The sequence below is a fragment of the Parus major genome, chromosome 3, assembly GCF_001522545.3.
Source record: "Parus major isolate Abel chromosome 3, Parus_major1.1, whole genome shotgun sequence".
In the NCBI taxonomy this organism is placed as follows: domain Eukaryota; kingdom Metazoa; phylum Chordata; class Aves; order Passeriformes; family Paridae; genus Parus; species Parus major.
Window position 1 is genome coordinate 109769290 of NC_031770.1, and position 26220 is coordinate 109795509.

Genomic DNA, 26220 nt, shown 5'->3' on the forward strand with positions numbered 1-26220 from the left:
CAGGGGCTGAGGTGCCTCGTGGGGCTGTTGCAATCAATGTCACCGTTGTCCCCATGCAACACCTCTTGTGACACCCATGGCACAGCAGCAACGGGCTGTGGGGCCAGCTGGGAAATCCTTGGGATGGGGGTTGTGGGCACAGGCACCAGAGCAGTCCTGGGGGAACTGAGTCCTTCTTCCAGACTGGTTTGGCTTGGAAGGGACCTGAATGCACATAAGATTCCACCCCTTGCCATGGTCAGGGACACCTTCTGCTCTCCCAGGTTGCTCCTAGCCCTGTCCAACCTGGCCTTGAACACTTCTAGTGGCGTAGTATCCACAGCTTCTCTGGGTAACCTGTGCCAGGGCCTCATCACCCTCAGAGCCAAGCATTCCTTCCCAATATCTGGTGTAACCCTGTCCTGTGAGTTTGAAGCCATTCTCCCTTTTCCTGTCACTTCAGGCCCTGCCCCAAAGTCCCTTTCCAGATTTTTTGGATTTCCTTGGGGCACTGGATGGGGCTCCAAGGTCTCCCCAATCCCTTCTCCAGGCTGGACACCCCCAGATAACTCGATCTCGATGGTTTTGGCATTTATGAGTCTGCTTTTTGAGTAAGGCAGAAAATGAAATAATATTTTGAGCCTTCTGCTTCCTAACTCCATCACTGGGCAGAGTTTTGCTGCCAAGCCATGGCCCTGAGACAAATCTGAAATATTTTGTCAATGATGTCATGTGTTTTGGAGAAAGACAGTTGCAGGATAGAGGCATCTTCATAGGAAGTGAGAGGTGGATACAGTTACCCAGCGAAACAGGATAGAAGCAAATGCCAATAAACAACAGCCTGGCATCTCTGCCAAGTGCTTTGTACCTAGCTAGAAATCTGGAATTGGCCAGGGTGGCATCCTTGGATAGAGAAATCTTTATCAGTAGGACCAGAGCCACTCACTATGAACACACATGTTCATGGATCATGATGATGGAGGCATTTTCCAGAGAGGGTAAGGTCAGCCTTAGCAGAGGAAAGGCATTCTAACCTCAAGTTGTGTCCAGGTGGGTGGAGAGGAGAAGACCCCCAGCTCCCACCCTGCAGGACTACCCAGGTTACCCATCTGATCCATAGGACCCCTTTGTGATGCCACCTTGAGGGACACCTGCACAGCTCCCCTGGGAGATCTGTTTTCATCTAAAGCCCACAAAAGTCTCCCTGAGGTGTCCCCATGGGATCACCCCAAGTGCTAACGAGGGCAAGGGAGTCCCTCCCTGCCAGGTGGTGGGATGGGGTGTGGAGCAGCAGAGCTCCCAGCAGGGTCTCTGGTAAGGAGTGTTACAGGGGACCCAGGGCATCCAGCTGGGGAATGAGAGGTTTTAACCATTCCTGTTTTCCCACAAAAAGATATCTGCACAGTAAGAAATAAGGGATTTTGGCATCTGAACACATTCCCACAAAGGGAAGCTGAGCTCTTTTAGCCAGCCTTTCTCTTGGCACTGTAGGTTAAGGTCTGTGTAGACCTGAGAGCTGTATGGCTCAGAAAAACTCAAATTAAGGAGCAGTTTGCACCATAAATTGTTGCCCTCTGGGGTTTGTGTGTCAAATCCCAGGCAGGATCATGACCCAAGTTTCAATGCATGTTTCAGTGACCAATGCTAAGCAACAACAATTTATTTAGAAGGAGGGAAAGCAATACAGAGCACATTTGGGTTTACTCTATATCATAAAGCCTTTTGCATTGGCAATGAAAGGGGTTTGAGGCTTTGCAGCAGGATCCAGTGGGTTTAGGAGTAGGGAGATTCCATGCAAATTTGTAGGCTTAGAAGAAATTTTCATTGCTCTTCAATGAATGGCTCATCAACATTTCTTAAGTTCCATGGCCTGCAAAAAGGAAAAAAATCAGATTTTCTTTCTGTTTATATTCCCTCCCTACTCACTCTCAGCCCATGCTTTTTTCCCTCCTGGACACAAATTCTTCCCAAAATAATTCATGTCATTTGTAGTCATGTTGGGACAGCTCTCTGCAATCATAACTGTGAGAAAGGAGACTCTTTCCCTGTTGTTTCAGGAAAAGCAGGGAATTAAATTGGTATCCTTAGATTCTGGAGTGTATTCATTCATGACTGAAAATAGAAGCCTGTTTTTCATATGATAATTTAATTTTGTAACAAATTTTACAACAAAAACTTCACCCTGTGCCTGAGAGCATTTTCCAAATATTACTTTGGCAACATTAACACTTGAGTCAACTCAGAACACTTGACTATCGTCATGGCATAATAGCTCTTTTTTTCCCCTTATACCAAATTTAAATATTCAGGAGCACCTTGGGGTTTAGGAGACAGGCAAAATATTTAATATTTCTCTGCTCATCCTGCAGATGAGCCTTGGTGAACACCAAACTCACGGTTTGCAGCAGGAGCGGAACCCAAAGCAGCTCCCAACTTTAACCAGGTGGAAGGGACATCCTCCAAAGTGACAGCTCCCTCCTCTACAGAATATCATTTCCCTCCGGGGCGAAGACAAACCTGCAACAAGAACAAAATATTTCCTTCCCCCTTGCTCTTCAGGGCAGGGAATTGCAGTGGAAGAGTTTCTCATTCCTTTGTCACCAACATCCCGCCCTGGCTCTTTCAGAAGGCCGTGTGGGTGGTGAGGTTACAAAGCAGGTGTAGCACAAGCACTGGGCTGATTGATTCATTCCTGACTGGCTTCTACCAGTTTGAAATAGAAGTGTTTAAATGTGCTGGGAATTTTGCACAAAAATCCCTTTCTAGCATCTCTTTCCCATCTTACCTGGAGAAACCTGGAGCGCCAAGAAGAGGAGGGAAAAGAGCAGGTAAAGGATCTTCATGGCTGAGGATTTGCTGTGGCACTGTTGGGAAAAAACACCAAGAAAGGCTAAAGACAGACAGTTCCTGGGATCTGCAGTCTCCTGAACACTGTGTTAATAAAAATTACATTTATATTAATTTTGTCTTCAAGCTTTCAAAAATAATCAGTAAAACCCATAGGAAATCCTGACTATTGTGTGGGGCAAAATGTTTTCAGGACATGTGATCATTAAGTTATTTTAATAGTTTGGTTGCTCAGATTTCTTTTCCATTTTGCAAATAGTCCTTAGTGAGAACACAATGTTGGGATCCCAGAATGGTTTGGATTGGAAGGAACCTTGAAACCCATCTTGTTCCACCCCCTGGGGCTAAGATACCTTCCACTAAACCAGTTTGTTCACAATTCCATCCAGCCTGGTCTTGAATATTTCCTTAACTTTATTTTTAGCTAAATGATTTAACCTAGTAAATAAACAACATAAAACAAAATTAGGTGAAAATACTGTAAAAACTACAAACTTCAGGAAAAAATAAGTTCATTTTGTAATGTTTAAATTTATCAAGAGATCAATTTGCTCAACGTCTCCAGTCTTAGTCTACAGGCAGCAGTTCTAGAATGGAAATCAACAATCAAATAAATTCCCATTTGAAAATAAAATTTTAAAAGCAAACATATGATACCTTCATTGGAAGAGTTTAAACTAATATTAGGGTTTATAGGATAAGAGAGCCTATAAGAGCACTTATGGATAAAGGAGGGGCAGTTAATGTTTCATATCCTGGTATGAGGAATGTTCTGATCTGTCAGAAATTATAGTCTCTCAAGCAAGGAATGGAAGTGAGATTGTGCTGAAATATGGTGACCCAAAAATGTTTCAAAATTAGTATTAGAAATTTACCTAAGTTTCTATATATTTGGAAATATCAGGAGAAATAAGGAGACAAAGTGAACAATTCTGAAAATGAAATAAGGGTTTTAACATCGAGACATTAATAAAAAATACTATATATAAAATATGTATTATATACCGTACTAAAATATAAAAATATATAAATAATATATAATTTTATACCTATTAAGCCTTATGCAAATATTTTATTATTATTTATAATATCTTTCTATTCCACAGCTATATATTTAATGGAAATATACAGATAGAGACATGTACATTTCTACTGAGAGGTCAGGAATTTCTCTGGACCACAGACCTCTCTAAAGTAACCCAAACCAAACAGTTATTTTTTTTTCCTAGGATTTAGGAAGCAGAAATTTTTATTAAAGCTTTCTATATATTAGCATATATTTGAACTACTTATTCAACATGTCCAGTTCTCTGAAATCTTAAGTTTACCTTTTCTAGTTACAATACAAATTAAAGTTAATAACACAGAGGTTTGGGAGTTTGTTTTGGAGATGAGTTTTTGAGGAAAAAAATAAAGCTGACATCGAAAAGAACTGAGACATTACCAGGTATCAGGTGAGCCCTGAAGCCAAACACGACTTGCTCGTGGTCCCTTCCCTCCTGAAGACTTTGGCTCTGGGACTGGGATACTCTTTTATAAGGTGAGTCCCAAAAGAGACTGATAGGTTCTTTCTCTTCTCAGACATTCATTGAACCAATCCAAAAAATGCTCTTTTATTTCTGGTGGCATCTAACCCAACCAGAAACCAGCTGCTTTTCGTTTCCCAATTATACAGCAGGGTTTCTCCCTGAACCTGTTTAAGCTTTTTTCCTGGAAAATCCCATGTTTTTCGTGCAATACCTCTTGTGACACTCCAGTTTGTGTAAGAGACGTTAACCCACCATGGTATATGTCAAACATCTTGGGACATAAGTTGAACTGTCCCTGCTTAGGAGCAATTTAAAACCTTGCAATACAATCCCAGTTCATTTTCTGTTCCATAAATACAGAATATAAGAACACGGAATGGATATGTGGAACTAAAACAAATGTCCATTTGCTTCCCAGACAATGGCCACTGAAGATGCCTGAGTGAAACAAAATGTACAAAAATAAATGTACCAAAATATCAAAATACATTATGGTTATGTCCCTGGACACCCAGATGATGGGAAATACGAAAATTTATGCAAATCCCATGCCAGAGGATGTCTTTAGACTCTCAGGCCCCAAAGCTTCTGCTTGAGTTGTTTTTTTTCCAGGACTCTGGTTGATTTTTTGATACTTCTGGCTCCTAGTTGATCATTCCAAAACCACATTATGCCTTAGATGAGCATTCAGTTTCTGGTTATCTCCTCTCAGTCTGCCAGACGTTGACCTGTGCTTCTTCTGCCATGGGAAGTAGCACCCAGCTTCTGCATGGATGGAGCACCTCTCCTGTAAAGAGGTGGAGAGAGCCAGGGGTGTTCAGCCTGGAAAAGAGAAGGCTCCAGGGAGACCTTGGACTTCATCTTGGTATCTAAAGGGGGATAATGAAAAGGAAGGAGAGGGACTTTTTATATGGGCAGATAGTGACAAGACAAAGGGAAATGGTTTTAACTGGACAAAAGGCAGGTTTGCATTACATGTGAAGAAGAAATTCTTCCCTGCAAGGATGGCGATGCTCTAACACAGGTTTCCCAGAGAAGCTGTGGCTTCCCCACCCCTGGAAGTGTTCAAAACCAGGTTGTATGGAGCTTGGAGGAACCTGAAATAGTGGAAGGTGTCTCTGTCTACATTGGGAAGTTTGGAATGAAATGGTCTTTAAGGTCCCTTGGAATACAAACCATGCTATTCTTCTATGCTTCTAAGATATTAATTGCTTTTTCAGATCATATTTTACTTTAAACCTCCCTTCAGTCAACAAACAAATATTGTTCATGCAGTATTTTGACATGATTTATGAAGTACATCATAATAGATGATGAAACATTTGCTAATTCAAGTGATTGGTGTTTATAATTGACCAAGACCTCTGAAAATGACACCGTATCTTACAGAACCTTTAGTACCAAAATCAAACTGAAATATTTTCATTGCTGACTGGCAGTTTACCTCTTAGTCCTGTAATTTTTTTCATTGCTTTGATATTAAGTTCTTAAGTAGAAGCACAGAATAGTCTGAACTGGAAGGGATTTTTGAAAGGTGAATAAGTCCAAGTCCTCTGCCATGAGCAGGGACATCTTCAATTAGATCAGGTCAGCCCAGAACTTGCTCAGAGCCCTGTCCAAGTATACAGGTACACAGAAGTGTACAAAAATTATCTATATGCATGTGAAAACATGTCTGCAAACCATTTCCCTTACAAGCATATCCTGACACAGCTTTTTACTCTCTAGATAATTTTGTATGTGAACTGTTTCTGCAATAGGAAAAAATGGTAATTGAATTTCTGGTGTGTCTGCCAACATCTGGCCTCTAAACTGAAAAATGGAGGGAATAAAATTGCAAAAGTTGCAGTTGCTTCACCTCTTGCCAAGTGTTTGTGGTTAACTTGCCAAATGTTACTCTTACCCAACCCAATTCCTCAAGGAAACAAAGGTGCATCGTTAATTTTTATTGCCTGTAAGATCCTATGTGCAAATACTGTCAAGGGCTTGGCTTTAACACTGGGCACCCTTGGCCATGTTTAATACAAATTTTACTTGGTCCTATGCAGGCCACCAAAAAGCCTCTGCCTGGACACGGGAAAGGGAGAAGCAGAGGAGATGTGGAGCAATTTTGGCAGAACTCAGCAAGATTTTGGGTTGTGGCTCTTAGGGTGGACAATCTTTCCATCCCCATCTGCAGCTCCTGCTGTTCTGAGCAAGAGACAATCAGACACTTTCAATTATTATGGTGGGCTCAGCATTTTGTGTAATAATAGAGTGCTGAGGAGCTGCTGTGCCTGATGCAGCTGGGATATATGCCAAAGGGAAATGTCCTCTAAGGAGACTGCAAAGTGTCTGGACAAGAAATGTCTTTTACTCCTTTAAAATCAAGATGTTTGAGTAATTTTACCAAAATCACCTTCCAGAGAAGAAGGAGGATCTTATCTCCACCTTAGGAGTTTGTATCTAGCACAGAAGATGAAGCAATTAGGAGCAAAAAGGAGAACCTTAAACTCTGCTCCTAGTAGTTTACTCTTGAAAATAAAAAAGGAAATATTAGGGACATGTTTCAGTAGCATTGCCCCTAATTAAAGTGCTTCAAACTGTATATAGGATGTACTTAATCAAGCTCAATACTTTAATGATTATGCTATCATCTTGAGTAAATGGTGAAATTAACATCTGCATTAACAATTCTGACTCCATCTTTTGACCTGACAGCTAATTAAAGGTACTGGGGTACAAGGGCAGAGTCTCCTTTCTTTTTTGAGAACCACAATGTGACTGGCAGTGATGTGTGTGAGATCAAAGCTCCAGGGCACAGGTACCCCAAAGTTTCTAAAATTCAAAGAACCTTTGTAAACCAAAACAAATCTTCTAGATTAAAATGCCAGGAGTAATCTCACCAAATTTCAGATATCCTAAAAGGAAATATCAAAGTACAAACTATTTTCACTGCTCTTCCTTTATGGCTAATGGAGACTGTTCTATGGACTTTTATTAGACATTTGCAATAAGATTGTTAGAAATAAAACAGAAGTAACAGTAGGGATAGAAGAAACCCAAAAACGTTGCAAGTGAAGGTGTTTTGCAATAAGAGCCACAAGCACTAGTTCTGCTGAACAACACAAGTGGCAGCTGTGTCTCTCACAGAGCCAGAATTTGCTCTTCAGAGGGTTTTTTAAAATATGTTGTCACCTCTCCAAACCCACCCAGAAAGTCATTAGGAGTCCAAACCATCTGAGTTTGGTAACATATTCCTCTGGGCACTGATGTGTGACTGTTCAGCAACTGCTCTTGAAGAGATAACAACCAAATCACTAACATCCATTACTCTTGGGTATTTTATTCTCTCTCCCTTTTTTTTCACTTTTTTTCTCCTGTTTTGTGTTGCTGATATGATTCAAAATATTCCCGGTTTTACTTTGCATAAGGTCCAATCAGAAGTAAAATTTCTCAGATGCCTTCAGGCCCCCTGAAGGAAACATCTGGAGGTATCTTGGCTTTATCTACACTGCTAGACCATGAGGGCAAGGAAAAATAGGCAGAAGCACAGATTCCAACCTGTATTTGGTTTCTTGCAATGAGAAAGGAAGGTCCACTTTGAGATTGCAATGACTGCTCCTTTTGGTACAGAGGGCTCCTTATTTGTAGAATTGCAGAATGGTTTGGGTTGGAAGTGACCTTAAAAATTGTCTCAACCCCTAGCAAGAGCAAGAACACCTTCCACTATCCCAGGTTGCTCCAAGTCCTGTCCAGTCTGGCCTTGGACACTTCCAGGGATGGAACAGCCACAGCTTCTCTGGGCACCCTGTGCCAGGGCCTCACCTCCCTCACAGGGAAAATGTTTCCCTCCTTCCCTACAAAGAATCACCCAAGGTTCAACCACATGAATGCCACCATAACTGATTTTATTAAAGGAGAGGAAAGAAATAGTTTCCACAGTGTTGTCTGGTTCATGTTTGTGATATTTTCTTCACTGCAAGGGAAGATTATGACAGCTTTTCATTGCAGCAGGAACTGGTGCCACCAGGAGCGAGGGATTCAGGGTGATTCCCAGGAGCCTTTCAGCAGAAGCAGGAAGGATTTCCAAGGCAAATCCAGGGATTTTTCAGCTACTCCATCCCCTGCATGAAGAAAAGAGAGGCTCAGGCTACCCACCTGTAGGTTTTCTGCAGAGTTGTTTTCCTTATCTCATGGGATCAGAGCAGAGGCTGCCATGAGATGCGAATTCCCCCTCTACACCAGCAGGTTTGGCACCAGAGAAGTGAGAGAGGTGGCAGGAGCTGTGCCTCTGAGATGTGGCTCTGGAGAAAAGGTAATGAGGAAATGAGCCATTCCCACAGAGATCCCTGCATTTCTACTCACCTTCTGCAGCAAGAATATCCATTACTACACTCTCCAATCCAGTAATACGGACGACGACAAATCCGTGGGAAGCAGATTCCGTTTTGGGCCAAACAGGAATTATCTAGCCTAGGAAACACTTGTTGTCCTGCACAGCACAAAGAGGAGTCATTTACCATGAAAATGATCAAAAGTGAATACATTCTTCTTCTTTACTCCCCTCACTCCTTACCTGCAGCCCCTTGGAGCATCAGCAAGAGGACAACCAGGAGCACGTGAAGGATCCTCATGGCCACAGCTGGGGTGTGAATTCTTTACCTGCACTGAGCAGAGAGCACAAGGTTGAATAACACTGGACAGAGCATTCTCACTTGACCAGGAGATGAGGAACTGCTGTAAAAATGTGCCCGGAGACACCAAAGCCAAAATCTTTCTCCAGTGGATTTGGACAAAGAGCAGAGCGAAAACTTCATCCTTGGAGATATTAGCAGTTTCAGGGAATGCATCTCTAAACAGCCTGACCTAATTAGTACCACTTTAAGCACAGATTCAGACTAGAAACTCCTGGATTAGCTCAAAACCTAAATTATTCTGGGATTATATGCTGTTTTGGTGCTGATTTTCCTTTTTTTCTCTTCTTTTAATTTTGGTTTTACCGCAGTGAAAAAAAGAAAAGAAAAGATCTTTTCAGCACCAGGCAGGTTACTCTGGTACAGCATAGGCCTACAAATTATTCCACTTCCACATATTGAAGAACACAAAGAGTTCAGAGAATGAACCAATACTAATTAAGGTAGCAACTCATTCAAAATGTTACTGCATTCAGGCAAGACATGGGTCAAAAGGCCAAGCTCATCTGCTGTGCTGGCTGGGTGTGTTTCTGGAGTAAAATAGACATTTTTGTCTCTGATGTCTCAAGGGAAAGTTCCCAGGTCTCTGTTCCTCTTGGAGATCACCAAACCCACCAACCTGGAAGCCCTGCAAGCAACCAATCCATGGCTCTACAGAACATGTACACACAGGAGGCACTTGCTGGAGTAAAGAGAGAGAAATCAAAGCAGAAGGTTGAGACTGATGAAAGGAAAAGATATTTCTAAAGATGGAGAGGTGAGGGTGGCTCTACAGAACCAGGCAGAGTTACCCGAGGAGGAGGTGGAGGATCACTGCCGCTTCTGTTCTCCCGTGGATGCACCAGACCCAAACACGCCTATAAAGGGTTGGGGATGACCCAATGCAGTCATTGGCCAATGAAATAAAAGCCTTTTCCAGCCTTTATTTGGTTTCTTCCAATGAGAAAGGAAGGTTCTCTTGGAGATTGCTTTCACCACAGAGCCCCTGATCTTTGTGCAATCCATCTGAGATCACCCAAGTTTGTGTAAGGCACATTAGACCACAGGGTGATGTAAAATTTCTGGGAACGTGCAGTGAGTGCTCCTTCTGATCCTGAGGGCTCCTCAGGTGTAGAATCCCAGAATGGTGTGGGCTGGAAGGGACCTTAAAGATCATCCAATTCCACACCCTACCATGGGCAGGGACACCTTCCACTGTGCCACATTGCTCAGAGCCTGGTCTGTCCCAGCCTTGAACACCTCCAGGGATGGGGCAGCCACAGCTTCTCTGGGCAGCCTGTGCCAGAGCCTTACCAGCCTCACAGGGAAAAATTTCCTCTCCTTCCCTGGAAAATAATCACTGGTAATGTCGCCAGCTTCCCCTGGTGACTGCTGTGGTGCTCTACAGATCTTCTGGACCAAGGATCCAGGACAACCAGAAACCTTGATGCCTAGAAGGGATCTCAAAACTCTGTAAGGAAGAGGACAGGAACAGGCTGTGGAAATCGATGTGGATTTTAAGAAATCTCAGTGCTGGGAATATCTTCTTCAATGTTTATCAGCTTTACAGCTGCTTGAGCGTCCTGAACCAAAAGGCAGCTCAGATGTTCACCTTCAGGTTAGCAAAATCTAGGGTTTGTTCCCAGATGGACCAACTCCACATGGGATAAATCACAGCTTTACAACACAGTCAGGGAAGCACTGATAAATATTGCTGATGCTTTAGAGATGTAAAGCTCAATTTTGCTCTTTGGCTCTCCAAGCAGCACTTTTATCCTTTTATTTCCAGTGTTTTGAAAGCAACTGGCAAACTCTGTTTGCTTGTGCCTTCCCTGAGCTGGGGGGTTTTTCCTGTGGGAGAGGTTCAATTCCCAAGGGGAGCAGGGGCAGCTCACCCCACATCACTGCTCAAAATACCCAACAGCAGATGGGATTTCCAGGCAGGGTTTGGCCAAGTCAGGTCTGGGCACTTTTCCACAGGGCTGTCCAAGGTCAGTGGATGGACAGCAGGACTGTTCCCACAGGGATTTCAGGCCATTTTTTGCCAGGTGTGGAGGTGCTGTGAGGACAAATGTTGGGCAATCGTACCAAAGGTCTGTCATCCTTCCTGTCATTTGCACAGAGGACGCTGGAGGAAGAGGATGGCAGAGAGAAGTTGAAGGATCCTCATTGCTTCAAGTGTCTGGGGACATCCCGTTGTGACAGGTAAGCTGAGGTGACATATGGACACACAGGGTTTAACCCAGTGGCCTTCACACCATCTCCTAGAGTGATTTAGGGAGCTCTGGGCTGGCTGAGATCCCCTCCTGGGACTGGTGGAAAAGGGTCAGGAGAGAGGAGAGCAAGCCAGGGAGGAGGCTTGGGACACAGGGACATCTCAGGAACCACTTGTCTAAGTGTGGGCAAAGGAACTGAGGCCTGGATGTTCACTGGGAACAAAGTCTGTGATGTGCTGAGTGATAAAAAAATCAACTGGGATTTAGAAGAGTCCTTCCACATATTCATTTTAACAATATTTTATATACAAATATAACTATGTTAGTGTTGATTTGCTAGGAGGGCTGTAGAGAGACAGGAGAGCAAGAAATATCATTATAGCATTTGTCTATGCTTAAATAAACCATTACTGAAATTAATATGCTGACTTAATATTCCTGAGCAATTCACAGGTTAGAATATCTGGATTATTCTTCTCTGTTTGCATGTTCTCCAGCAAAAATAAAATAGAAAGCAGTTGAGTAAATTTGACCTTTGTTTCTCTTGGAATATTTATAGATTACATGCACAGACATACAAATATATATTTACACTTGGAGAACATAATTTTGGGGGCTCCACACAATGTCCTTTGCAGTACCCCAGGAAAAGGGAACTGAGTAAGACATTTAGTGGTCAAAATGCTTTCAGGATGCAATATTAATTAATTTGCAATATTCATTCTTTAATTGCATGTGTTTAACTGCCAAGAAACAGGTGAAATGTATCACTTTTGTGATCATGAGTGGCCAAAACAAGGCTTAGAGTCAATAACAGTATATTGGAATTAAAATTACAGTTAAATTATAGTATTTAAGATATTTAAAGGAAATTTACCATCAATCATAAGAACAAATAAAATTAATTAGTTAAAGATCTTGTCCAAACCCTGATATTTGAGCCTGGATCTGTTTTGTTCCACTTTGGGCAGGTGGCACATGTACAAAGTGGAACAACAGGAAGAAAGAATAATTTCATCCTATTTTAACCTCCTTTTCCGGAGGTTAACCCAAAATCTCAGTTCAGAGCTCTGTTCCTCTAAAAACTCATTAATACGTTTAATATTCACAGTGTCTGCTTCTTTTCTTAAATAACTCGAGTTCATCACTTGAGTTATTTAAGGTTTTTTTGGTTTTTTTTTAGAGAACAAAATCAAAATCCAAATAATAGAAACAAATGCTCTTCCATATTATAAAGCAAATACACACATTCTTCCAATTAAATTATACAAATATGGGATTTTAAATAGCTGTCTTTTTCTGGGGAGCCTGTTTAGAGCCCAGCCACCCTCTGGGTGAAGAACTTTTCCTGATATCCAACTTAAACCTCCCCCAACTCAGCTTCATTCCACTTCCTCGAGTCCTTTCAATATGATTTTGAGAGCAGTGACTGGTTTCTGGTTTCTTGTCCATCACAGCAGACTGCAGAGCAGGGAGGGCTTTTCAGTCTGGCCTGTCAGAAAACATCATTCACTCACATATCAGCGCAGGGAATCAAAAGACATCAGTATAATTAAGACAAAAAATCCATAAAACCCTGCTGTCAGAATAATTTCCGTACCCTTCACTGAAGAAAGTCGCTGGAGGGGAATTTCAGCGTTAGCTCTTCATTGCCATCTTCTGGGGGAGACCCCGCTAGGTGAATGCTCTTTGAAGAACAGGAATGTTGGGTTTTTTCCTGGTGGTACAAAAATGAAAACACAACATCTGGGCTCACAGGTGCCTTCAGGGTTCAGGTTAAACCAGTGCTGCCATCAGTTTCTGTAGTCCAGAACCTCTGAGGGCACATATTTGACCAAAATATTTTTTTGTGAAAGTTGTTTCCTTTGGAAAACAAAACCTGGAATCAGAAATGCTGTGTGGAAGAGGGTACTTCCCTGGAATTAATTATTCAAATAGAAGTATTTTCTGTGAGGCAAACAGAATACAGATGTGGAAAACCCATGAGAATGAAAGAGTGACCAGCAGGTCAAGGGAGGGCAATCTGCTCCTGTGGCATCCTACCTGGGGTCCCCACCCAACAAAAGGACATGGAGCTGCTGGAGAGAGTCCAGAGGAGGCCACAGAGAGGCTCCAAGGGCTGGAGCCCCTCTGCTCTGGAGCCAGGCTGGGAGAGCTGGGGGTGCTCACCTGGAGAAGAGAAGGATCCAGGGAGAGCTCAGAGGCCCTTCCAGGGCCTAAAGGGGCTCCAGGAGAGCTGGAGAGGGACTGGGGACAAGGGATGGAGGGACAGGACACAGGGAATGGCTTCCCACTGCCAGAGGGCAGGGATGGATGGGATTTTGGAATCCTTCCCTGTGAGCGTGGTGTGGTCCTGGCACAGGGTGCCCAGAGAAGCTGTGGCTGCCCCTGGATCCCTGGCAGTGTCCAAGACCAGGTTGGGACTTGGAGCAACCAGGGATAGGGGAAGGTGTCCCTGGCCATGGCAGGGTGTGGAATGGGATGAGTTTTAAGGTCCCTTCCAACCCAAGCCATTCTGGGATTCTGTGACCACAGAGAGGTCTCACCTGTATTTCACACGGCAGAGTCATTGCAAAATCTGAGCTTCCCAAGTTCAGCTGTCAAGGGGTTGTGGATGCATCTCCAGGCTCCAAAGACAGCCCTGCAGGGTCAGGTGCCCCTGGATCCCAGCCTGTGTGTCCCAGGCCATCGTTGTCCACCGCCCATGAGGGATCAATGTGTTGGGCACACTGGGGGTGAGGTGTTTGTGGGAAGAGCCAACTCATGTTGCAGGGAAAGGGGAGGGAGTTCACGAGCGGTCACTGTCCCCCGTCAGCTGCTGGGAAGTGACATTTCAGCTGCTGGGAATTGCTGTGACAAGTCCATGTCCTTGGCCAGCTGCTCTGTGGCGGCTCTGTCATCCACAGGATATATAAAAACAGTGGTTCTGGGGTGAGACATCACTCTGCAAAGATCCCCTGGAGCAAAACCAGGTAGGACCCACTGGTCCCCTCTCCTCTGCTCCTCTTGGGTGAGCCAAAGGTGCAGTTTTCACACCAGTTCCAACCAAAGAGGAGAAAAACACATGATTTTTGATAAGACTTGTTGCTCTAAAAAGAAATTAATCATCCAAGATGCAGAATATTGCAGCTTAATTAAATCCCCATGAGTATCTGAAATGGTCAGTGCTTGGTATTTCAATAATGCATTTGGCTGATTATTATACTCAGTGATGGTGATTCTTAACTATTAAATTAGTATTATTTTCCAAAGGTAGCTGGAATCTGCAGCAAGAAATGATGGTGGAGAGAAAATTCAGGGCTTCCAGGATGGATAGATGGCTCCTTAGATTTTCTGTAAAGATATTTCAAGGAGTAATTACTGGCTTGTAAGCTAAAAAAAATACCATTATTTGAATAATTAAAGTTTTTGAGTGCTTGTATTCAAAGAAATTTGAAAGGCTTAAGCTATTAATTAAATAAAATGCATATTTTAGTAATTAAGAAACTTGCTTTGAACCTGAAACATTGCACTGTATGGGCTGCCATGATTAAAGTGAACTCCATCCCAGCCAGACTCAGCAGAGTTGCTCAAAAAAAAATTAATAAAAATATTTATAGTAATAAATACATTTTATCAATCTTATGCAGTATGCGTTCACTTTTATATTTTATTTAAAAACTGTTATTTCTGTAGATTCATTTCAGAACATTTACTCTATTACATAAATGCCAATTTTTATTAAAAAATTCCAGCTAATTTGTCATTAACAATGTTTGTGCTAGGTTGAAAATGCAGGTTAAATGTATTTGACTTCTTTTTGTTCTTTCTTAGCATCTGTTTTATTTGGTGCCACTGAATTTGGACATGAAAATCTTTGCCTTTTTCTTTGCTGTGCTCCTCTTAATGCTGCAGGGCACTTCAGGTAAGAGTTAAATAAACTCTAAGGAAATGGAGAGGGAAAATTCTGAGTATGGAAAAAAATAAGAACTAGGAATAGGAATAGAAATAAAAACAGAAATAAGAGGAATAGCAACAGGAACAGGAACAGGAATAGGAATAGGAATAGGAATAGGAATAGGAATAGGAATAGGAATAAGAATAGGAATAGGAATAAGAATAGGAATAGGAATTGGAATAAGAAGAGTAGGAATAGGAATAGGTAAATAATATGAATATGAATATATATATGATATGAATATAAATATATGAATATGAATATAAATAAATAATATGAATATGAATGTGAATATGAACATGAACATGAATATGAATATTAATATTAAATGAATATGGATATGAATGTGGATATGGATATGAATATGGATATGAATATGAATATGAGTAGAAATATAAATATACATAGACATAGACATAGACATAGAAATAGAAATAGAAATAGAAATAGACATAGACATAGAAATAGAAATAGAAATAGAAATAGAAATAGAAATAGAAATAGAAATAGAAATAGGTTTAGTCCTTTTGCCTATGGTCAAAGTGATGCCAGTGTGTTGGGCACATTTTTAGCAGTGACCAGACACTAAATGGGTCCATTGGATGCACTGAGCCCTCACAGTTTGGAAAACAAAGGGATTTAATGGTGTGGAAGTGGCCAGCCAGCAGGTAAACTTCAACACTGCTGCCATGCAATAGCCTGGATTGTTCTTAGTCTTCTTTGGGAAGGAAGATCACAACTCTGCATTGTTTTATTTTTCATTCTGCCCAGGTTTCCTGCGTGCCCCCAACACCGAGGGGCAGTGCAGACAGGCTGGGGGGGTCTGTTCCCGGGACCACTGCCCCCAGCCCCACAGCAGACCCTTTGGACGCTGCCAGCAGGGAATTCCCTGCTGTAGGACCGTGGTGAGTCCAGGATGTGATGGATCACACACTCACAGAAGGGCTTGGATTGGAAGGGGCCTTTCAAAGTCATCTATTCCACCCCCGTTATCATGGACACCTTCAACAAGATCCAGTTGCTCCAAGCCCAATCCAACCCAGACTTGAACATCTCCAGGGATTTCTTGGGGTTTATTACTCATTCATTACCCATTTTTATACATCCAGTCTGCCCTGTAGATGGAAAATTCCTCCAGCACAAGCTGGCAAAGAGCAGAGACTCTGCACACTCAGATGTAGGATTTCCTGAGGATTTCCTCACTGCTTCCCCCTGCAGCATTAATGACAGCTCAAGTGCCTCGTGGGAAAGATCACACTGAAACCTCTTTGGCAGAGAGAATTAATTAGCCAGAAATGAACTCTTTTTGCTGCTGTTCCCATTAGCTGCCTCAAGCTGCTCATGATGAGTGGTACTGGCTCCAAGGGACACATCTCTTGATGTGCACACTGTCCTGAGACCTGGGATTTTTGGGTCAGATTCATAGAAACCTGCATGTTCCACCTTGCAAAGGCTGCCTGGTTCCATAGCTGGAAGAACAGCCTGAAAGTCATGTTCTCCCAGAGTTTTTTTCTCCATAAATTTCCTCTTCTAGAAAAAAACAGATTATTTGATGTATTGAAAGTGTCCTTGCCCCTGGTAGGGAATTGGAACCAGGTGGTCTTTTAGGCCCCTCCAAATCAAAATAATCCTTTAATCCTGTGACTAGTTTATTCTTTTCCCCCTCAAATTCCTTACTGGAATCCTAAAGTTCACCCATATATTTATTCCAATATGAAACTGCAGCAACAAATATCCCTGAATATTTTCACTCTGCCTCCACTGATTCCAGCATTTCATTTTCTGTTTCTTTTTTACTCTGTAAGATGCTGCAGACATTTTTATTTTTGGAGACTCTTACTTAAACTGTGTTCAATATTAGTAGCAAGAGATGTTAAAAACAAAACATGAGCAGCAGAAACTCTTTTCCATACCACAGATTCCAAGAGGAGTAGGAAGCTTCAGGCACAGAGTGTGGTCAGTTTTTTATTATAAAATATAAAAGTGATTTATGATTAAAATTCAGCAGCAGCAGGACTGTGAATATCCTGAAGAGTTGGATTCAGGAATATCTGCCCTTGATGCTCATTCAGTCCCTTCTGTGCATTTTATTTTATTCCTTTCCTGGTTGTAAGTACAAAATCTGAAAGTTTCTTCCTTTTTTTTTTTTTTGCAGTATGATTAATGGCCACTGACATCTCAGATGGGCTGACCAGAGCTTCTGGTAATTTAAGGGATGCATCATCCCATTGGAAAATCTGGAATTCTGAGCAGAAAATATTCAGGCATTTGGCACATACAAGCACTTGCCACAATGTGAAGAACAGAAAGAGAAAAAACCCCTCCACAAACAGCCTTAAGGACCTGAAGAAACTCCAAAGAAATTCTTGAACAACACAGAAAAGACCAATACTTTTTCATTTTTAAAAATGTTTTGCTGCTGAAATTTTATTGTGTCAACCAACATCTGTCCCAGAGAGGTCACCAGTGTGCAGGAGTCTGTGCCCATGAGAGGATGCAAAGTTATTCTTTTGGCCCTTAGAACAGCTATTCTTTTATTATTGTTATTATTTTATTTTCCTTTTGGAGTCAAAAATAATGTGAATAATGCCAGAATGCTCAGCTAAGGTGTTTATATTTCATAGTCTACACCTCTCAATAAATTTTAATAAAGATGCTCTGGAAGATCTGTGTTTGATCCTTATCCCTGTGAGGAACAGGGATAAAACCTCCTTATCCCTGTGAGGAACAATCTCTGTGAGGAATAACTCACTGCTGTGTGTTTTTCTTGGAGGGTCTCACCTGCAATCAGTGTGAGATGTGCCTTGTGGTAAACATATCCAAGAAAAGGGGAGGAAAACAAACCCATGTGGTAACAGGAGTATGTCCTTGTCCTAATCATTATTAATTTGGTTAAGAATGACTTCAAGGGCAGGTTGGACAGGACTTGGAACAACCTGGGACAGTGGAAGGTGTCCCTGCCCATGGCTGGGGTGGACCTGGATGATCTTTAAGGTCCTTTCCCACCCACCCCATTCCATGATTGTGTGATGATTAGGCCAGTGGAGAGCTGGCACAAACTGATCAGGCTGAGCACCCATGGAAGCCCTGAAACCATCCAGCAGCTCATGGCATGGAGAGCATGGACACTTTGGGTCACCCCTTGTCTCAAATCCTTCTGGCCTTTGCACTGGGGATGTTAGGGATGAGAAAGGAGGGGATGAGTCTTGGTGACGAGAATCCAGGCTGATGGACACACAGCCCACTGTTTCCAGACAGAGCAGTGCAGGGAAAACCAGCTTGACCAGTTTAGGATCCAGAGAAATTAAGTTTCATGGACATGATACTGTTCTACCCTAAACAGAGACAGCAGGAGCAGAATCTTGTGGATGTGGTCACACAGTTTCTGCCACCCTGGGGATTCTCTGTATTCCAAATATTTCAGGTTGGGCTGGCAGATTCAGCCCTGGAGAGGAGCAGAGGACTGACCCTGTCTCCTGAATCCCAGCTCTGGGCTGGAATGGACTCTAATGCTTTTCCAGTTATTAATATAAATGTTGCCACACAAATCACTGCGACACAGGGTGATTTACCAGGACTTGGTGGTACATAGACTTAATGTCATTAAATAAAATTCATTTACAGGGTGATTTTTATAGACAATAAAAAGAACAAAAACCACCCTGGCATACATGAGCAAGTATCAGCAACATGGTTTCACAAGAACTTGCTTTTATTAGAATTGAAACTGCAAATATTTTTATTGGACAAGAACTCCTCCTCAGATGTTCCTGTGCTCCTGAGGGCCTCCACCCGCATGGGAAAGGCTCCCCAGGGCACCCAGACAGGATCCATCGATGTCAAAAGATGGGGGATGTCTCAGATGTCCAGAGCTCTTGTCTGAGTGGTCAGTGAGGTGTCAGGTTTAGGAGCTGGGGGTCCTGAAGAGAAAAGTCAGGTGCTTAGCTCATCCACCAAAGAAATAAATCATACCTTGACACCTCAGACTGCTGGAGATGTCAAGGGACACGTGAGGGTAAAGACAGCTGAAGACTCTTGTGAGCCTGACCTGTGTTTCTGGCCATAAGACAACCCAAATGAAAGATAGGATGGGGCTGTCACCTCTCAGCACACACCACAGATACTCATTTGTGGCTGCTGAAGCCCCAGAATACCAGGAACATCTTCCACTATCCCAGGTTACTCCAAACCCTGTCCAAGCTGGGCTTGAACATTTCCAGGGATGGGGCAGCCACAGCTTCTCTGGGAAACCTGTGCCATGGCCTCATCACCCTCACAGCGATAAATTTCTTCCTAACATCCAATCCAGATCCACTCTCTGTCAGACTGAAGCCACTGTCCCTTGTCCTGTCACTCTTGTAAGCAGTCTGTCTTTCCCTCTGGAATATTTCAACAGCACAAAGGCTCTGCCTTGTTTTCACCACACACAACCCCCAGCAATTAGCAGGTACTTTTTGGAGGTTGTAGGGGGCTGGAGAAGGGGCTCTGATGCTGAAGAAGGGAAAAGACCAGTGATTCTGCTTGCTTTTGGTGCAGCAGCACTTCCCTGGAGGGATTCCTCTTACCATTTGCAGCATCTTAGCTTCCCACCGCGGCAGGTCCCGATGTCAACCAGAGGAGCAGAGCAGGGCACGAAGGAGCAGGAGCCCCGGCTCTGCCGGCAAGCGAGGGTGTCAGCGGTTTCCTGGCTGTAAGCTGCGAAAAAGCAGGGAAAATTCATCCTTGTTTGTCCTGGCAGAGGACTGGAGGCTTGAGGTATGAGATTTACCTGGCACTGTGTTAAGCTTTTTGTCATCAAACTGGATTCCATCCCTAATTTGAAAGGCATCAGAACTTTATTCTAAATCAGGTCTTCCACATTTCAACCACTTTGTCCCAGTGGTTCCTGAGTCCTTTCTCTTAATTATGTATTATTCAAGGATTACATGTTTTTGATATCACTCAGCTGATTTTAAAGCTACCATTAGACCTTGGATTCCCTTATCTCTTAAATGAAAAAGCCCTGTAGTGTTTTATGCATATGATCTTTATGAAGAGATAGAAAATAACTGGTGGCCCTTTCCCCAGACAATTCTACTGGAGTTGTACCAGTCCTGCAGCGATTTCAGGGGTCACAGGTTTTTTTTATATAAATAATATATTTTGTGGTGCATGAAGTAGGAAAAGCCCAAGAAAGCAATCCCAAAACATGTAGTACAGATTTTGTCTCAATGGTTCTACAATTTTTCTTTGAGTAGACAGACATTTGATGGTCTAAGAAAGCTGGTACAAATTTGAGACTACTGCAAATCAAATCTAGACAACTTCAGCTGCTTCAAAAATACCCAAATAACCTGGAATGATACATGACCTCCAAACCCACTTAATGCACGTGAGCAATACAGAGTTTAGGTAAAAACTGCCAGTCATGATAACATTTTTCCCAAAAACTCCTCATCTCATTCCTGGAGATGAGGTCTCCCAGTCCAGAATACACATGTGGGTGAGAAGGTGAGAAGAGAAAGCTCTCATGTTGCTGGGTTACATCTTTAGTATTATTCTAAGAATTGCCTCAGTAAAATCCTCAGGGAATTGTTCAGATTGGAAAAGGGTCCTTGGATCCCCCGTGACCATCGAGTCCAACCATTCCCCAGCACTGACCATATCCCCAGGTACCACATCCACAGAGCTTTTAAATCCCTGCAGGGATGGGGACTCCACCACTGCCCTGGACAGCCCATGCCAGGGTTGGAGAACCCTTCTGGTGAAGAAATGTTTCTAATATCCAAGAAAAACCTCTCCAGGTACAACTAGATGTCATTTTCTGTTGTCCTGTCCCTATTCCCTGGGAGCAGAGCCCGACCCCCCCGGCTGTCCCCTCCTGTCAGGGAGTTGTGCAGAGACAGAAGGGCCCCCTGAGCCTCCTTTTCTCCAGGCTGAGCCCCTTTCCCAGCTCCCTCAGCCTCTCCTGGTGCTCCAGACCCTTCCCCAGCTCCGTTCCCTGCCCTGGACACGCTCCAGCCCCTCCAGGTCTCTCTTGTCAGGAGGGTCCCAGAGCTGTCCCCAGCACTGGAGGTGTCCCAGCAGTGCCAGCACAGGGGACAGGCACTGCCCTGCTCCTGCTGCCACCCCAGAGCTGGCACAGCCCAGGTGCCATTGGCCTCTTGCCCACCTGGGCACACCTGGCTCATGTCAGCAGCACCTCCAGGACATTTTTCAGCCACTCTGCCCCAGCCTGGAGCTGCAGGAGTTTGTTGTGAACAGCACTCGACCTTGTTGACCCTCACACAATTTGCCTCATCCTATGGATCCAGCCTGTCCAGATCCCTCTGCAGAGCCTTCCTGCCCTCCAGCAGATCAACACTCCCTCCTCACTTGGTGTAATCTGCAAATCTGCCGAGGTTACCCTCAATTCCCTCATCTGGATCACTCATGGAGATATCAAACAGGACCAGCCCCAGTGCTGAGCCCTGGAGAACACCACTGGTGATGGACTTAACTCCATTCCCCACACCTCTCTGGGCCTGGCCATCCTGATAATTTTTAACCCAGTGAGAAGTGCACCCATCCAAGCCAGGAGCAGCCAGTTTCCCCAGGAAACCTCTGTGTCACAGGTTTACCAAAAATCCAGCTCGATACCTAATCCACTAAATGGGACAATCTCATCATAGAGGAGATCAAACTGGTCAAGCAGGATCAGCTTTTCATGAACCAATGTTGGCTGTGCCTGATCCCCTGGGTGTTCTGTACGTGCCACATGAAGGCACTGCTCCAAAACCTTTTCTGGCACACAGGTCAACACAGGACCATCCTTTTTTCCCCATCCCCACGTGCTAGAAAGAAGCCATCAGTATGACTATCAAGAACCTCGAATCAATAGCTTGCAAATTGACCAGGGAAGAGGAATTCTAATAGGAAAGTCATGTATTCCAGGAGCAGAGAGCTAATCTGACCCTCAGCACTGGGATCTAATGAACTTCTCTGCATGTTGACCCTTTCAGCCTCCATCTCATCTCCTTCCAGCCTTACCTGGAGCAGCCTGGAAGAGGAAGAAGAGAACAGCAACGAGGAAGAAAAGGATTCTCATGACTGGCAGCTGGCAGCAAGGCAGCTTTCTCAGGGATGGAGGCAACACCAGTGTGAACAGAAGCTGTCCGAGACCGAGCACAGGTGGTGCCTCTGCATATAAAGGCTCTGGGACAGAACGAGGCGGGTGGAGGAGTGGCTGCCTGGAGAACAGAGAGTTCATTGCCCTGTTCCCATGGAGACTGGTGATGTAGGCAGATGTTGCAACCTCCCACGTTAGAAGGTACCTGAGCCATGACCACATCTTACAGGCCAACCCAAGCAGCCAAAGCACCCGGTGCCAGCTGGTGGGCTGCGCCCCGGGAGGACGTGGGATTGGAGCAGGAGGGAGGTGGGTTCCTGGGATCTGCAGGGTTGTAAACCATGTGGAACTGATGGTGCCCCGTGGCTCTTGGCCATGGTCTTGTGACAGCTTGTCCTCCCCCTCAGCCACCAGGCAAGGTGAGCAAAGGAGAAAACTCCTCCTTGGAGTGCAGAGCATGGAGTGACAGGGCAAGGGGCAATGGCTTCAAGCTGAAAGAGAGCAGGTTTAGATGAGATATTTGGATAAACTCCTTCACTGTGAGGGTGGTGAGACAATTGTCCAGAAAAGCTGTGGCTGCCCCATCCCTGGAAGTGTTCAAAGACAGGTTAGACAGGGCTTGGAGCAACCTGGGATAGTGGAAAACATTCCTGCCCAAGCAGGGGCTTGGAACAGGATGATCTTTAAGGTCCTTTCCAACCCAAACCATTCTGTGATGATGAATGCAGGAAAGGATCAGAGATTTAGTCCTTGCTTGGGTTAGAGTTGTAGGGCTGCAGAAAGAGACAGAGTAGGGCTGAAAGGGTCATGGATATTCCCCCTCCTGGTTATAAATCTGGCAGACATGGCAGTTCCTTCAGTCTCACAGGAGTTTTTCCAGCATGGTTCACAGCTCAGTCACTCTCTGTGCCTTTTATTTGTGACTTTAGCCATAGATTTGTACCAAATGTCACAGAAGTCATTAAACAGAAAGGACTGGAAGGGACACTGCTGTGTAGTGCCAAGCTATCATAGGAGACTGATCCAAATTCCCTCCAGCAACCCTTTAGATCTGTCTGAAAACAATGATATCATAGTCTGAACCTTCCTCCCAAATCCAGTCTGCATAGGGTGTCTAAAATTACTCATTCTTGCAAAAATGATCTTGGTTTAATGAAACTTTCCCTTGCTGCCAGTCACCTCGCCGAATGTGGTTACAAAGATACTCATATCTCTCTGACTTCACAGATTCAACACATCAAATCCACTTCTGTGTGGTGTCTCCACCTCTCTTATCACCTTGCAACTTATTTCTGCTTCTGAAAATAAAATCTAGTCTCTTTTTCCATGCATGTGAAGGCCCTATCTTTAGTCATATCTAAAATGGACCAGAGGAAGTGTCACCAGAACTCTGTAGAGGTCTCTTAATCCCTAACTCTTGTCTCCACAAAATGCCATTCCTGAGACATGGGGACTTCAAGTTTTTTTTCAGGCAAACAGGGTGAACAAAAAGTCATCAGTGAAACGAAGTCACAAGGGTGATTAATTATTTACTGCTTGGGCGAGAGCAGCAAACTGAAACGATGGAGAGCAAGAGCAGGGGTGAGCTCTGACTGCACACAGAGGGCAGAGAGGTCTGTGCCTGGTGAACCAGCTGCTGCAAGCTGGGTGTAGGGCATGGAAGGGCTTCAGGGTTTTTAAAAAAAAACATTAATTCAGTATATCAGGACTAGAAACAAGCAAAAATCTCCTTGTGGATGGAGGAGAAGCTAGAGGAGGGGCAAGAGGATACAGATGGCAAAGAAAACTATTCCTACCCTTATTTCATTGAACCCACATCCTTGAGGAACATGGTGAGGAACACGGTGAGGAAATGGACTTTCAGACCTCTGCCAGGAGCTGTGAGAGCTGGCATGGGCAGTGATGGCTTAGCAAAAGGCCCTGTATTTTCACATATATTATTGAGCCAGAGACTCTAAAATGTGCTGTTGCTCTCATCTCTTCTCTGTTTCCCTCCTGGATATAGAAGTTTCAAGGAGCCAGTCATTTATATTAAATCACTCTGTGTCCATGTGTGCCTGCAATTTTATTTAAGGGAGTCATAGGGGACTGACCATGTCCCAGCTTCCTGATTTGTGATTGAGGAATGGACACAACCCCACAACCCAAACCACTCTGAGCGCCTGCCCAAGGTTTCAGACAGGCAGCCCATCTACCTGCACCCTCAGCTTCACTTCTGGAAAGACAAAAAGAAGGAAAGAAAGTGCAGTCCATGATCTTAAAACATGGCCAGCTGTAAGGAAACCCTCAAGAGTGAAGCTTACTTGTAGAAATGACAGGATTCAATGGAAAAGGGAAAAGTGCTTTTCTACTCCTTGCATAATCCCACTCCTGCCTGTCCCAGGCAGCACAAGGGGCAGGGATGTTTAATTTGGGGAGTGAGGCTGCTGAGCAAACCCCGCTGGGATTGAGCCATGATGTCACAGATGGTTCAATGCTCTTTGCAACCAAACAGTGCCAGGAGAGGGAAGGAAAGGGGGAATGGCTCCAGCCTCCTCAACTCCCTCCCCCAGCTCCAGCTGGAGAGTGGCAGCAATGCTTGTCCCAGGTCCAGGCTCCCTCCATGGAAACACTAATGTGATAGGAGGTGATAATATCCCCCTTGAAGACTGCTTGGCACCAGGGAAAGGGAGTTTGGACACGATGCTCCACTTCTTCCTTCTTGAGGACCAGGAAAAGATGCTCCAGTTTCCAGTGAACAGAGAAAACATTGAGGCAGTGACTGACAGAAAGCTGTCCTGAGGAGTCTGTCAGAGTTAATATTTGACCTGGCAGCCAAGCAGTGGGTGGTGGAGTTTGTGTGGGACCTGTCCTTTTGAAGGAAAATAATTCTGTCACCCAGAAAGAGCAAATTCATCTCTTTGGCTTACTGGTCCTTCAGGGAGCTTGGAAAATTTGCCTTTACACCTTGGGAAGTCACCACATGTGGTCCATATTCTGGACTGTGGGGAAATATCTTTGGCTCTGAAGGACTTTCCCTGCTTTTAATTACAACTGATGAGCAGCTAATCTGCCTGATCAGAAGGGGAGAATTAATTTAGTGACAATCTCCTCTGTTCTAGCAGTAAACAAAGAGGGAGAAGCAAGAGGTGGTGTTGAGTTCCCCTGTCCCAAGGCTGAGGGCATGGAACAAGTGACAAGTGTTTGCAGCCTCAGTGGAGGTGACAGTGGGCAGAGGGTACACTGTGTTCATTCTCCTTGACAGAGCACTCAATAAAGGCTGCTCATGCATAAAACTGATTTTCAGTGGGGAAACTCCAGTCTTAGTGGCTGAAGTGCCATGGGACCATCTCCAGCCTGTGTCCTGGCCATGCACCAGAGCAGAGAGGGGGATAAGTCACTGATAGCAGACTTTTGGAAAGCCATGTTCCAGTCATCATTTTCAAAACTGATCTGTTCTTCAGGTCATCAAGGATGAGCTTTTCTGAGGTCCTGCACCAAGAAGGGGAATATCAACCAGAAAAACTCTTTTCTCCCATAGCTTGAACACTATCAAAGAGTTTGGTTCCAGCTGCTGCCCTGCCAACCCTCCAAGGGAAAACACCAATGGTGTCCTAGGAGATGTCTCATAGACAGGGAGTGAGGAAATCCTTGGGAAGAACTCTCAGTGGTTACTGCAGAAAGAAACAGGACAGGGAACTGGGATGGGAACAGCAGATCCCTGTAGGGCCATCAACAGAGGAGAGCTGTAGGAGTTGTCTCACTTGAGGCCAAGCCCAGGTTCCACTCAGGCTCATGGGCAGTGCAGAGGTGAGATGGACACTCGAGAAATTGGGCACAAATGGAAGAAAGAGCCTGGAGTGAGGGTGACTGCTGGGCTGAAACACCAGACCTTGATGGACATCAGGTCCAGCATCCAGAGACAGAAATGGAGACAATCCTGTTTGGAATAACACCTCTGTGATTTATACACCAGAGATGCTTTTCTTTG

At 44.1% G+C, this 26220-nt stretch overlaps 1 protein-coding gene and 3 long non-coding RNA genes across 5 annotated transcripts; 1 reads left to right on the forward strand and 3 right to left on the reverse strand.

The window, feature by feature from the left end:
* Positions 1–1608: 1608 nt before the first annotated feature.
* Positions 1609–4426, reverse strand: LOC107201203 (gallinacin-2). Its single transcript, XM_015620392.2, has 4 exons — positions 4271–4426; positions 2765–2843; positions 2376–2496; positions 1609–1849 (listed from the first exon to the last, which is right to left on the reverse strand). The coding sequence occupies exons 2-4, from the start codon at positions 2820–2822 to the stop codon at positions 1801–1803; spliced, it is 228 nt and encodes a 75-aa protein (XP_015475878.1). The 5' UTR covers positions 2823–2843; positions 4271–4426; the 3' UTR covers positions 1609–1800.
* A 3798-nt stretch (positions 4427–8224) lies between these two features.
* LOC107202520 lies at positions 8225–14097 on the reverse strand. 2 transcript variants are annotated; one of them, XR_001520715.2, is made up of 6 exons: positions 13773–14097; positions 12827–12943; positions 9823–12718; positions 8914–8999; positions 8703–8829; positions 8225–8461 (listed from the first exon to the last, which is right to left on the reverse strand). It is a non-coding gene; the product is annotated as an uncharacterized LOC107202520 (long non-coding RNA). The 2 variants fall into 2 exon arrangements; XR_001520714.3 differs by having other exon boundaries at positions 8914–9004.
* LOC107202521 lies at positions 11123–17830 on the forward strand. Its single transcript, XR_001520716.3, has 4 exons — positions 11123–11215; positions 15040–15130; positions 15935–16068; positions 17319–17830. It is a non-coding gene; the product is annotated as an uncharacterized LOC107202521 (long non-coding RNA).
* Positions 17831–18854: 1024 nt separating this feature from the next.
* LOC107202519 lies at positions 18855–22325 on the reverse strand. Its single transcript, XR_001520713.2, has 3 exons — positions 22172–22325; positions 19729–19858; positions 18855–19083 (listed from the first exon to the last, which is right to left on the reverse strand). It is a non-coding gene; the product is annotated as an uncharacterized LOC107202519 (long non-coding RNA).
* Between the last annotated feature and the right edge of the window lie 3895 nt (positions 22326–26220).

Excerpts from the sequence above, each read along its gene's own strand:
- LOC107201203 (XM_015620392.2), bottom strand. The coding sequence starts at position 2,822 with ATGAAGATCCTTTACCTGCTCTTTTCCCTCCTCTTCTTGGCGCTCCAG. Across the intron at positions 2,497-2,764 it reads GGCGCTCCAGGTTTCTCCAG|GTTTGTCTTCGCCCCGGAGG; the intron begins GTAAGATGGGAA and ends TTCTTGTTGCAG. Across the intron at positions 1,850-2,375 it reads TTCCGCTCCTGCTGCAAACC|GCCATGGAACTTAAGAAATG; the intron begins GTGAGTTTGGTG and ends TCCTTTTTGCAG.